We start from the raw sequence: 11,746 nt of genomic DNA, 5'->3' as shown, positions 1-11,746 counted from the left end.
TTGGTCCTACATGACGAATAAAGCAGGAGAGTGTCGTAATAGCCGCCGTGTGAATAAAACAAGCTGAACCGCCCGATACGAAGGCGGCATAATCCCACAGTGTGGTCAACAATGCCTCGAGAAACCAAGTGACTCAACCGAGACAAAACAGCCAATCATTCCCCGCGGTCGGGAACAGCGCTCACAAAGACGTGACAAGTGCTTCTCTGAAGACCTCCTGGCCTCACCGTGTTGATTGGCTTATTCAGGATCCATAGGCTAGCCGAGCGCCAGAGTGACGCAGAGCAGCTCGAGTGCGTCACTCTGTGCACAATACATAAAAATATAGTGCACAGAAGAGAGAGAGAGAGAGAAAGAGAAAAAACGGGAGCTCGCGAAAGTAAACGAGTCTCTCAGCTTGTCGGCGGCAATAAATGCTGGCCTGCTGCTCTGCACTGAGCACCGCTGCTTCAAAACATCAGCGCAGGGAAGAGTTCAAGCCTAACAGAGGCTTTCGCGGGGTCTCTGTGAAACACATGAGCTGATTCTATCTGGCGCGTGTGGCATCCCTGTAGGCACGGAAGCTAATGACGTTTTACAGGGGACAAAATTCTCAACGTCATGAGTTGGATAAAAGGGGATGAATTTATATATAATATTAATAATAAAATAAAAACTTTTTTCGTCCTACTCAGTGCCACTTTTCCCCCAATCCCACCATGTGATCGTATTTCCTCATGGTACAGCTGTAAAGCCTCCTGTTTCCGTGTCCTGATCGTCCAGTTCGATGCGGATCTCCGGCCCGTCCCGGTGGCTCTCGGGCTGGCTCTGGGCGCGCTCTGGTTTGGGCGTGGACGACGAGGAAGAGGGTGGAGACGCCTGCTGCATGGACATAGCTCGGCGCAGCAGCGGCGTGCGCTTACACGTCAAGAAATCCGGCGACGGAGACAGGAAGTCAGGCTTGGACGAGAGTCCGAACGAGCCCTGACGCAGGACCATGCGGTTCTTCTTGGGACGTGAGCCGTGCTCGAACTCCAGAGCGGACAGGTGAGCAGCGTAACCCTCACTCAGGAACTGGAGATAAGAAAGAAATATGGAATGTTTTTTTAACAAAAAAAAGGACCTGACAAACAAGAGACCCCGGTTGCAGATCAATAGTCAGACCTGGCACTGGTGCTGGTGTTTCTTGGACGGCCTTCCGACGATGTAGATCTGCGAGGCCTCCAGGCCCAGAGCGCTGTACACGGACATGTCCTTCATAGAGCCGTAGGCTGCACTGATCTTAATGTGACACTGGAACACAGGAACACGGGAATCAGCACGGACAAACCGATACGATATTATCGCGATATCCTGGTGCCGATCCAATTTGTATTGCGATTCTGTGAATGTCCTGATTTCATAAATATCACGATTCAATATATTTTTTCTTTCAGATTTTTAGTGATCTAAACAAACCTAGCAAGTCATTTTTCTTGCTTCCCTAAAAATTTCAAGCTGCTAACTTTATATTTTATATGTGGCCCCAAAAATTGCCCTTTTCCAGCGTTATACTGTCTCACTTCAAACTGAAAATTGGTGGAAGCCTCTAGAAGCACTTTAACTGTAAAAATGTTGCTTAAATTGAACAAAAAAAAATCTGTAGTGTCCGTAACCATGTCAAATTCATGTTGCAATATTTTAAGAATTTTGCATTTTAGAATATTAGACATTTTAAGGTTTATCTCTTTTCATGTGAAATCTAAATTGGCCAAGATTCATCTAAACAACAGTTAAGATCATTGAAAGATTTTTTCTTTTATCTGATAAAAATAAAAATTTGTAGCATATTTACAAAAAACGAAGCAAGGATCAGGAAATCCAGGGCATTAAGTATTATAAAAAGTGGTGTTATATGATTCTATATAAAAATTCACTAAGGTAAGACACTTTTTAGCACCAATAGCATGTTTTAGTCGAAAGTGAATGTGCTTTGAAAGGATAACCCTGAGGAAAGAAAGAAATAAGTAGATAAATATACAATTAAACAGAAGCGGCGGCGCCATCTGTTTTGTCTGCCGGTGATATAAATTACTTTGAAACTACTTTTTTAATTAAACCAGCTTGATTTTTGTTGTTTTGTTTTTTGGGTCGCTACCTCCTTGATGAGGCTTCTGAGGAAAAGGGTTTTCTGGCGCAGGGGGTCGTGGACGAGGCCTTCCGAGAAGAACACCATGCCCTGCGGGAAGTTGTGCTGCGAGAGCCATGACACCACCCTCTGCTTCTGCATGTCGGGTCGACCGGTGATGTAGATGATCAGGTATCCCAGGTCCTGCCAGTGCCTGTAAACAACAACGCACAATGGCATGCTGGGGTTGGACATGTTCGGGGCATTTGTTCACTATAAACACATTTTTAATTGATTCCTAAACACAGTGATATTTTTGCACTGTCCAGTCTTGGTGAGTCTGTGCCCACTGTAGCCTCAGACTCGGATCCTGATCTGCTCTTGACCTGATCCATGCACATCCACACTCACCGAACAACATCTACAGCGCCGGGACGGACTTTAGGGTCACTACCCATGAGTGAGACACTGGCAGCGAAGGAGCCATCGATACTGAACACCACGCACTCCATTTTGCGCGGCAGCACAGTGAGGAACGCCTCCGCACTCGTCTGGTCGCCTCTTGAAAAACATCAAGCGGTAAAACGTCAGTACCCTGACATGCCTGACTGATGAGCTTCTGTATTTTCCCATGACGATCACTCACTTGACCACCATTCTGACGGGGTAAACACCGACGGAGAGTCTCTTGTTTTCAGGTATGGTGTAGGTGACGCGACCGCTGCTGGAGGTGACCTCGGTGTCGAACAGCACCCAGCGTCCCGATCCAGGCTGAGTCGCCAAAAACACGTCCACCTGTCGAAAAACAGAGTCAGCGCTCCTCTAACAGCTTGTTTTGTCATCCTAGTCAGCTTTACATGTGTTTCAGCATCACAAGGAGTCTTAAAAGGGGTGTTCAAGTCAAACCGGGACTTTTGATTGCGCAGACTAAAAACACAGTTCTGAGCGTAAAAACTCCCTTTATTTCTCTATAATCCCCTGCTAGTGAACTAATGAACATATCCCAAAGTCTCAGGAGAGCTTAGATAGTATCGAAGTAGAAAGTTTTCTCAGTACGCCGGAGCCGTGATCGGACTGCCAGCTTTACGTATAAAACACTGGCCTCCCAGGAACTCCTTTATTGGCCCAAACATGTCGAACTGGTCTGGAGCGAGGTCAGGACTGTACACATCATTCACAGACATATACATTCATAACATTTTTACTTTCATAACATTTTCAGCTAAGAGGCTCATCACTGTACTGTGCTTGAAGTCTTCTGTAAATGTCAATCGCTTTTACATCTTCATTCACCAGAAATTTTATCACAGGTCCCGGTTTGACTTGAACGCCCCTCTTAATTACGCTAACACTGGCGAGCAAAGAAGGGAACTACATCAGATAAACAATTAGACACAGATGATTAGTGAGCAAAAGCCTCCCAGAGATTATTAAGACCAGCAGAGTGATAATAATTATTTCTAGTTCTAAACTCATTTATCTAATGTTCTACAAACCAAGCACTGCAAAAATATCTTGGATAACAAAAGAAAAATTAGTTCACAGAGAAAAAGTACAATATTCCTTGTTATTGGATTTTTTTTTCCTCATTTCAAGCTTGAAACTCTCTTGATTTCCAGCCAGATATAAGAAATGTTAGATATTTTGTTCCATTATTCTATTCATCTTTGTCTACTATTCATCCATTGTTCATCCGTCCTGTTTGAAGACCCTATACCATTATGTCAGCGTATATGAGAAAGGTTTAAGGTTGATGAGAACCTTCTCTCCTGCGAGCGTCACCATGTCCAGAGGACCGTACATGAACCTCCCCACCAGCGTCTGAGGCCCGTCTTCCGTCGCGATCACATCATGCACCCTGTGGTTAGCCGTCACGTTCTGCACACACACACACACACACACACACACACACTTGACTGACATTTCAAGCAATCTAACAGCTCTGGAGTCTTCACAGAGTTCTTTACACTTCATCTGGGTTGAAAATGGAAAATGCAGTTTATGACAGGAGGAGATTGGTAGCGCCAGGAGATATGGAGGTTTATGGAGGCAGAGGTCAATCGCTGCTGACGGAGCAATAGCTAAGTTCTATAGCAGAGATGGTACTTTTTCTTTTCCTCTACTGATACTATTAGAAACCTGAAGCAAGCGTCACGGCATCGTATCCCCATCCTCTTTAAATCCAATCTCCGGATTTAAATCGACTCATTAACCCCTTCTGTATGAGTTAAAGCATGTGTGATAGGAGGAAAAGACTAAACTGTGCAGATAAGGGCTTCTCCAGTAAACCGTAGCGGTGTTAAATAGTAGAGTCGGGGGTTTCGTACCCGCAGCTTGACGTGTGTTCTTCGGCGGAGCCACTTCTCTCGAGGGCTGGATGGAGAGATCGGAACCGAGTCACAGCAGTCTGCTTCACCGGCCTTCAGACAGTCACAGCGCAGCACCTGTACACACACACAACTACTTTTAAAAGATCCTACTCCATCAATACATTTACATTTGGCGGACGCTCTTATCCAGAGCGACTTACATTTTTATCTCATTACACATCTGAGCAGTTGAGGGTTAAGGGCCGCGCTCAAGGGCCCAACAGTGGCAACTTGGTGGTTGTGGGGTTTGAACCTGGGATCTTCCGAACTGTAGTCCAATGCCTTAACCACTGAGCTACCCCTAACCATCAATACACAATTCTGTTTAGGTTCTGTTGCTTCATCTCCAGACTTACAGTACTGTATTTTCCATCTCTTCGGCCAGTTATGAAAGATTTTCCATAACACATGATTTTTACTTTACCCTGAACAAAAGCATAACACTACCATTTCACACAAAACACCTGCATTAGCATTACTGTAATTACAAGTTAACAAAAGTTACATACAGTACTGTGCAAAGGTCTTAAGCCACCTCTCATTTCATCTCTTCCTATTGTCAAAGCTTCCAAAGCTCCAGACTTTCTTGTATTTTTAAAATAGTTTTGAGAAATATTTTTTGCTTGTTTCCTCCCACAGTCTAAAGACACACAGACCTCTTAAGGCATGAACCAGTGAGAAACAGGTGCAGATGATGACAGATGATCAGGCCGGTGATTAATATACTGCTGATGCTGAATGCTGAGTGGTTCGAACAGATGAGAGAGGAAATGAGGTCGCTGCTGGGGATATTACATAAACGAGTTCAATTTCAATTTTATTTGTATAGCGCTTTTAGCAATTTTCATTGCCGCAAAGCAGCTTTACATAGTCAAAAGAATTATTTAGGTTTGTATGAAATGTGAATTTGTATGAATCAAAATGGTCAGTTTGTCCCTGGTGAGCAAGCCGAGGGCGACAGTGGCAAGGAAAAACTCCCTGAGATGGTAATAGGAAGAAACCTTGAGAGGAACCAGACTCAACAGGGAACCCATCCTCATTTGGGTGAAACAGAAAGCAGTAAATGATCTGCATTTATACAGTGTGTAGGGTGGGAGGCAGTTCAGCTATAATAGCTGATTAATTGATGTTAATATGGAGTCCAGGTAGTTATTGAAGACTCAGGTAGACTTGTATGAAGTTCCAGTCCTGAACTATCGAACTGTCAAGTCCCCAGAGAAACAGTTGTCAACACCAGTCGAGGCCAGAACCATTTTCTAGGTAGAGAGAATCATTCCCAGACACCAGACGCATCCCAGAGAGACACACGGGGCATCCATGTGACGAGATCTTCAGCCAGAAGAAACGAGTTCATTTTTGTTGTTGTTTCACTTTAGGCACTTTCCAGGCAGTCACGTTAAAACATTTGTTCCTATTTCTTTAATCAAATCCACATCATTAATTAAATTTAATAAAACACGATGGCAAGGTGGCGTAGTTCTTAGCACCATTGACTTGCACCTCCATAGTCCGGGTTCGATTCCCGCTCCGGGGTCTGGTCCCTCCAGGTTCTGCAGTTTCCTCCCACAGTCTAAAGACATGCAGGTTAGATTAACTGCCATTGACCGTCGTGTGTGAGTGAGCGTGTGTATGTGTGCTCTGTGATGGATTGGCACCCCATCCAGTATGTACATGTACCCCACCTCGTGCGCAACGTCTCCTGGGATAAGCAACCCTGTATACAGGATAAAACGGTTTAGACTATTAGATGATGAAGAAATAAGAGGGGCTCAATACTTCTGCACAGTAAGGGAATTGCACGGCTAAATAGGGTAATTATAGTGTCTTTTTGCTCAAGCCTGATGTCAGGACTATAATTAATCCGGCTTGTTTAAAGGGTTGGGTTCTTTTTGTATTTTAACTCCAGTGTGTCTTTCTACTTTACCTCTACTTCACGTATGAAGGACGGATGGGAAAACAATGCTAGCATAATAAGTGTACATTTCATCTCTAATTCTGATCACCTGGTCACTTTAAAGAACCCTAACCCTAACCCTAACCCCGCCCCCATGCACATCCACACTGGGGGATTTCCCTTCGTTTATCCGTCTGATACAGCTGCAGGCACATGTTAAGCTCGATGCAGATGTAGATTAAACTTGGCCTCAGGTTTAATCTACACTAAGACATTTGATCGAACTCGTTACCTGTTCATCCGTCTGCTCCTCAGATCCTCAACACCCTTTTTAATACTCCAATCCGTCCTGTTCGCTTGCTCTCCAAAATAATCCCTCTCCCTTTCTCTCGTCTCTCAGTCCGCCTCTCATTCATCACTGTCTCCTCCCAAGGCTCTTGTGCTTCAACCCCTCGTCCTTAATCTGAGCAATCCTCCCAACCGCGGAGAGAGAAATTATCTCTGCTCTTCCTCCCTATCTCTGAAGAAGCTATATAAAGGAACGTGTGTTTCCAGAATTAGCCCATGGGGGATGAAAAGATTTTAAAACCCTTTCATGTATTCATGTGTTTTCTTTTCTCTTTGTTCTATTCAGGAAGCGGCAATAACGACAACGATTATTACGTGAGACTTTATCGCGCAGTCTGGGCCGTGAATCTCAGCCTCGTCTCGATGATATGGAAATCTATGCAGAGGTGGGGAAGGACTACAGATGACTTTGGGATATTTACTGTGCTGACGCAGACATGTGTGTGTGTGTGTGTGTGTGGGTGTGGATGTGAGAGAGAGAATGAGTGCTAGAGATACGTGACGCATGCAGCTGTGGATTGAATTAGACATCGCAATACTGAAACGGTCTCCTTGCTATGACAACATCGGATGGGTGGATTCTGATGCTGCGCGGGTGGTTAGTTCCTGTCCCTGACCTTGGCAATGTCAAACAGGGAAAATAAAAAAAAGGGAAAAACAACTCACGGGTTACTTCTCTCTCTAAACAGGGAGACAATCAGCCACGAGCAATAACTGTTTTTTTTTAATTGAATGACCTTGTTTGCGAGAATCTTTTCATTCTTTAGGCGTCAATAAACCTATGAATTTCATGTAATATACAGTATATATATATACACCATTCGTGAAGAATTGAATTATTGGTCTGAATCACGCAAAGAAAACAACCAAGGAGCTTTAAAATTAGTAGCATTGCCTTAAGAACCCTTCAACACGTTATTAAAACCTAGAAGAATAGTGCTGAACTGTCAGCTTCGTGGAAGAAACGTGGTCATGAATAGAGATCATTTAAACACAGTGACGCTGCCTGGTAAAAAACAAAATCAATAGTAAAAATCAGAGCTATGCTTAATAGTAAAAGTAAGAGCATTTCCATACACACACACAATGTTATGAGAACTCACAAGATTGGGACTTAATACTCAAATTGAGCTTCGGAGCGATGGAAAAACATCATGTGACCTGATGAGTCCAGACTGAGCCTATTCCAGAGTGTGGACACCACATTGTGTGCTGTAATCGAAGCTAAGTGTGATTGTATTAAGTCATATAGTGTGCGATTTCTTTTTTGTTTGTTTAGACAGGAAATGTATTTAAGATGGCAGGTTGGTGACTCCAGGGTCGGGGTTTGATTCCCGCCTCAGGTCTGTGTGCGTAGTGTTTGCATGTTCTCCCCGGGCTTGGTAGGTTTCATCCGGGTACTCCGGTTTCCTCCCACAGTCCAAAGACATGTAGCCTAGACTAGTAGTGTGATTGACAAGCGGGCATCTGAGCAACCTTTTAAGTAACTGCTACAGAAACCACAGATATAGCTCCAGGGTGTGTCGTATGTAAAGTAAGTCATGTTTGGAGCTCTGTTTTTTTGAGTGACAAAGATGGATAGGATCAAGAATTAGTTAATCAGAGGGACAACCCACGTTAGATGTTTTGGAGATAAAGTCAGAGAGGCCAGATTGAGGTGGTTTGGACATGTTCAGAGGAGAGATTGTGAATATATCGGTAGAAGGATGCTGAGGTTGGAACTGCCAGGCAGGAGGTCTAGAGGAAGACCAAAGAGGAGATTTATGGATACAGTGAGAGAGGACATGAAGTTAGTTGGTGTGAGAGAAGAGCATGCAGAGGATAGGGTTAGATGGAGGCAGATGATTCGCTGTGGCGACCCCTGAAAAGGAACAGCCCAAAGACAAAGAAGAAGAGCTCTGTTTTTTTGGGTGTGACTTTCCGATCTATCACCAGCATGTTGCCAATTTTCTTCCGCATTAAGACGCATTTGCAGTTTTCCTGGTCAGGAGGGAAAGGATTTGTAATGTGTGTATCTGTGACATTTTAAAAAATCCCAGGAGTTGTGAACTTTTCAAGGCCAATTTGGTCCGATATTGTGCTTCCATTAACGCCTCCCAAGACTCCCTTTAAGTGCAAATAAAATGCCACAATGGTATTTTCTTGACTTGAAGCAAATGATTTGAAATCCTATTTAAATTTAAATTTCTATTTCTATTTAACAAGTCAAGTACGGCAAGCATCTTCTTTTCCTCTTTAATTGCATTTAGTTTAATTTCCTAAAATTTCCACCTTGTGTGTCTGTCTATGACCGATTGCTTTGCTTTGGGTTACTGATGGTTTAAGCCACAGCTCCACCTATCCACTATTGGATAGCACCCTTCAGCACCCCTCAGACAGGCCCTCCTAGCTACTCCAGGGGTGCCATCTCGACATCCCCCCATTTTACCTAAACGCCCCTCATGGTTTTGTTCAGACGTACCTACAAATCACGGGGTGAAGAGTCAAGGTACGAGCACGATATTAACCATTCTAGCAAGATTGTTGAGTACATCAGGTGAGGTTTTAACATAGCACAAAATCCTTATAACACCCGTACATACTGAAAAACAATCCTTTTAAAAAGCTGTGGTTGGAAATTAAAAGAAAAAAAAAACTTGAATGTGTTTTTTTGTCTTAGTTTCCCATAATGGTGAACATTCTTGAGAACTGGGACAAAACATGTTTATTCTGGAATGTGTGTGTGTTTGATGTATATATACCCTCACCTAAAGGATTATTAGGAACACCTGTTCAATTTCTCATTAATGCAGTTATCTAATCAACCAATCACACGGCAGTTGCTTCAGTGCATTTAGGGGTGTGGTCCTGGTCAAGACAATCTCCTGAACTCCAAACTGAATGTCAGAACGGGAAAGAAAGGTGATTTAAGCAATTTTGAGCGTGGCATGGTTGTTGGTGCCAGACGGGCCGGTCTGAGTATTTCACAATCTGCTCAGTTACTGGGATTTTCATGCACAACCATTTCTAGGGTTTACAAAGAATGGTGTGAAAAGGGAAAAACATCCAGTATGCGGCAGTCCTGTGGGCGAAAATGCCTTGTTGATGCTAGAGGTCAGAGGAGAATGGGCCGACTGATTCAAGCTGATAGAAGAGCAACTTTGACTGAAATAACCACTCGTTACAACCGAGGTATGCAGCAAAGCATTTGTGAAGCCACAACACACACAACCTTGAGGCGGATGGGCTACAACAGCAGAAGACCCCACCAGGTGCCACTCATCTCCACTACAAGTAGGAAAAAGAGGCTACAATTTGCACGAGCTCACCAAAATTGGACAGTTGAAGACTGGAAAAATGTTGCCTGGTCTGATGAGTCTCGATTTCTGTTGAGACATTCAAATGGTAGAGTCAGAATTTGGCGTAAACAGAATGAGAACATGGATCCATCATGCCTTGTTACCACTGTGCAGGCTGCTGGTGGTGGTGTAATGGTGTGGGGGATGTTTTCTTGGCACACTTTAGGCCCCTTAGTGCCAATTGGGCATGGTTTAAATGCCACGGGCTACCTGAGCATTGTTTCTGACCATGTCCATCCCTTTATGACCACCATGTACCCATCCTCTGATGGCTACTTCCAGCAGGATAATGCACCATGTCACAAAGCTCGAATCATTTCAAATTGGTTTCTTGAACATGACAATGAGTTCACTGTACTAAAATGGCCCCCACAGTCACCAAATCTCAACCCAATAGCGCATCATTGGGATGTGGTGGAACGGGAGCTTCGTGACCTGGATGTGCATCACACAAATCTCCATCAACTGCAAGATGCTATTCTATTAATATGGGCCAACATATCTAAAGAATGCTTTCAGCACCTTGTTGAATCAATGCCACGTAGAATTAAGGCAGTTCTGAGGGCGAAAGGGGGTCAAACATCGTATTAGTATGGTGTTCCTAATAATCCTTTAGGTGAATGTGTATATATATATACACACACAAAGTCAGGCAAAAAAATGTATACACACTTCAACCTGAAAAATAAACGCCTCTCTTCTGACAATCACATGATAGTATAACTACACATAATTTAATTTGAAGTTTATAAAAGGGCATAGATAACTTTTGAAGTATGTATAAATTTTTTTTTAGCTGACGCTTTATACTTATTCCTGAGAACTGGAAGAAAACTTGTCCATCACATAATATTTTATTTGTTCTGTAAAATTTAAATTTAAATAATTTTATATATAGATACCTTTTTGTGTGTGAGTGCGTGTGTGTGTGTGTGTGTGTGTGTGTGTGTGTGTGTGTGCAGTACGGATGGCGTTTACTCGGCTTGAAACTCAGGAGGCTGAGTTTTAAAACATGCACCCACTCACCCACCCACGCACGCACACACACACACACACACACACAATATATTAACTTTCGTTTGTCTCTCAGTGTTGAAGATAAAACATTCCTCCACAAATCATTTTCTCTAGAGATCTGAGCTGCAGATGTGTAGCGACCTGTCTGAGGATGAAGGCCACGGCGTCTGTAGACTCCCAGTATGACGCGTGGAACAGATGTGGCAGCGCCACAGTGGGGAACGCCGTGAGCACATCGGGGCAGTAGAGCACGTAGTCTAGCCGCTTTCCACCCCACCACCTGCTACACACTGAAACAAAAGGAGGAACATTTATTTATGACACTCAGTATTAGTAGCTTCATTTACAGACAGTGAACAAATCTAAATCCATCACTGATTAAACCAGACAATCCAACCGGCAGTAAATATCCCATCAGCCAATCACATGGCAGCAACTCAATGCATTTGGGCATGTGGACACGGTTAAGACGATCTGCTGACGTTCAAACTGGAAAAGAAAGATAATTTAAGTGCCTTTAAACATGGCCTGATTATTCCTGAAACTGCTGAGCTACTGGGATGTTTTTATGGACAGGCATCTTTAGCATTTTCAGAGAATAGTGTGCAAAAGAGAAAATATACAGTCAGGGCAGTTCTCTGAGTGAAAATGCCTCGTTGCTGCCAAAAGGCAGAGGATTCGAGCTGATAGAAAG

The 11,746-nt window shown here is 43.5% G+C and overlaps 1 protein-coding gene across 2 annotated transcripts in view; it reads right to left on the bottom strand.

The window, feature by feature from the left end:
• Positions 1-348: 348 nt before the first annotated feature.
• The window catches only part of plrdgb (PITP-less RdgB-like protein), an 83,360-nt gene continuing 71,962 nt past the window's right edge, over positions 349-11,746 (bottom strand). For both annotated transcript variants that reach the window (XM_053478563.1, XM_053478562.1), the window contains exons 12-19: positions 11,194-11,342; positions 4,414-4,530; positions 3,848-3,964; positions 2,733-2,881; positions 2,498-2,647; positions 2,117-2,300; positions 1,144-1,272; positions 349-1,053 (exon numbers count right to left, since the gene is read on the bottom strand). In XM_053478563.1, the coding sequence (XP_053334538.1) occupies positions 715-1,053; positions 1,144-1,272; positions 2,117-2,300; positions 2,498-2,647; positions 2,733-2,881; positions 3,848-3,964; positions 4,414-4,530; positions 11,194-11,342 (1,334 nt within the window). In that variant the 3' untranslated portion in view covers positions 349-714. The remainder of the gene's footprint in view (positions 1,054-1,143; positions 1,273-2,116; positions 2,301-2,497; positions 2,648-2,732; positions 2,882-3,847; positions 3,965-4,413; positions 4,531-11,193; positions 11,343-11,746) is intronic.

The sequence above is a fragment of the Clarias gariepinus genome, chromosome 19 (genome assembly GCF_024256425.1).
Source record: "Clarias gariepinus isolate MV-2021 ecotype Netherlands chromosome 19, CGAR_prim_01v2, whole genome shotgun sequence".
Classification (NCBI taxonomy): domain Eukaryota; kingdom Metazoa; phylum Chordata; class Actinopteri; order Siluriformes; family Clariidae; genus Clarias; species Clarias gariepinus.
This window is presented reverse-complemented; position numbering and strand designations above follow the sequence as displayed.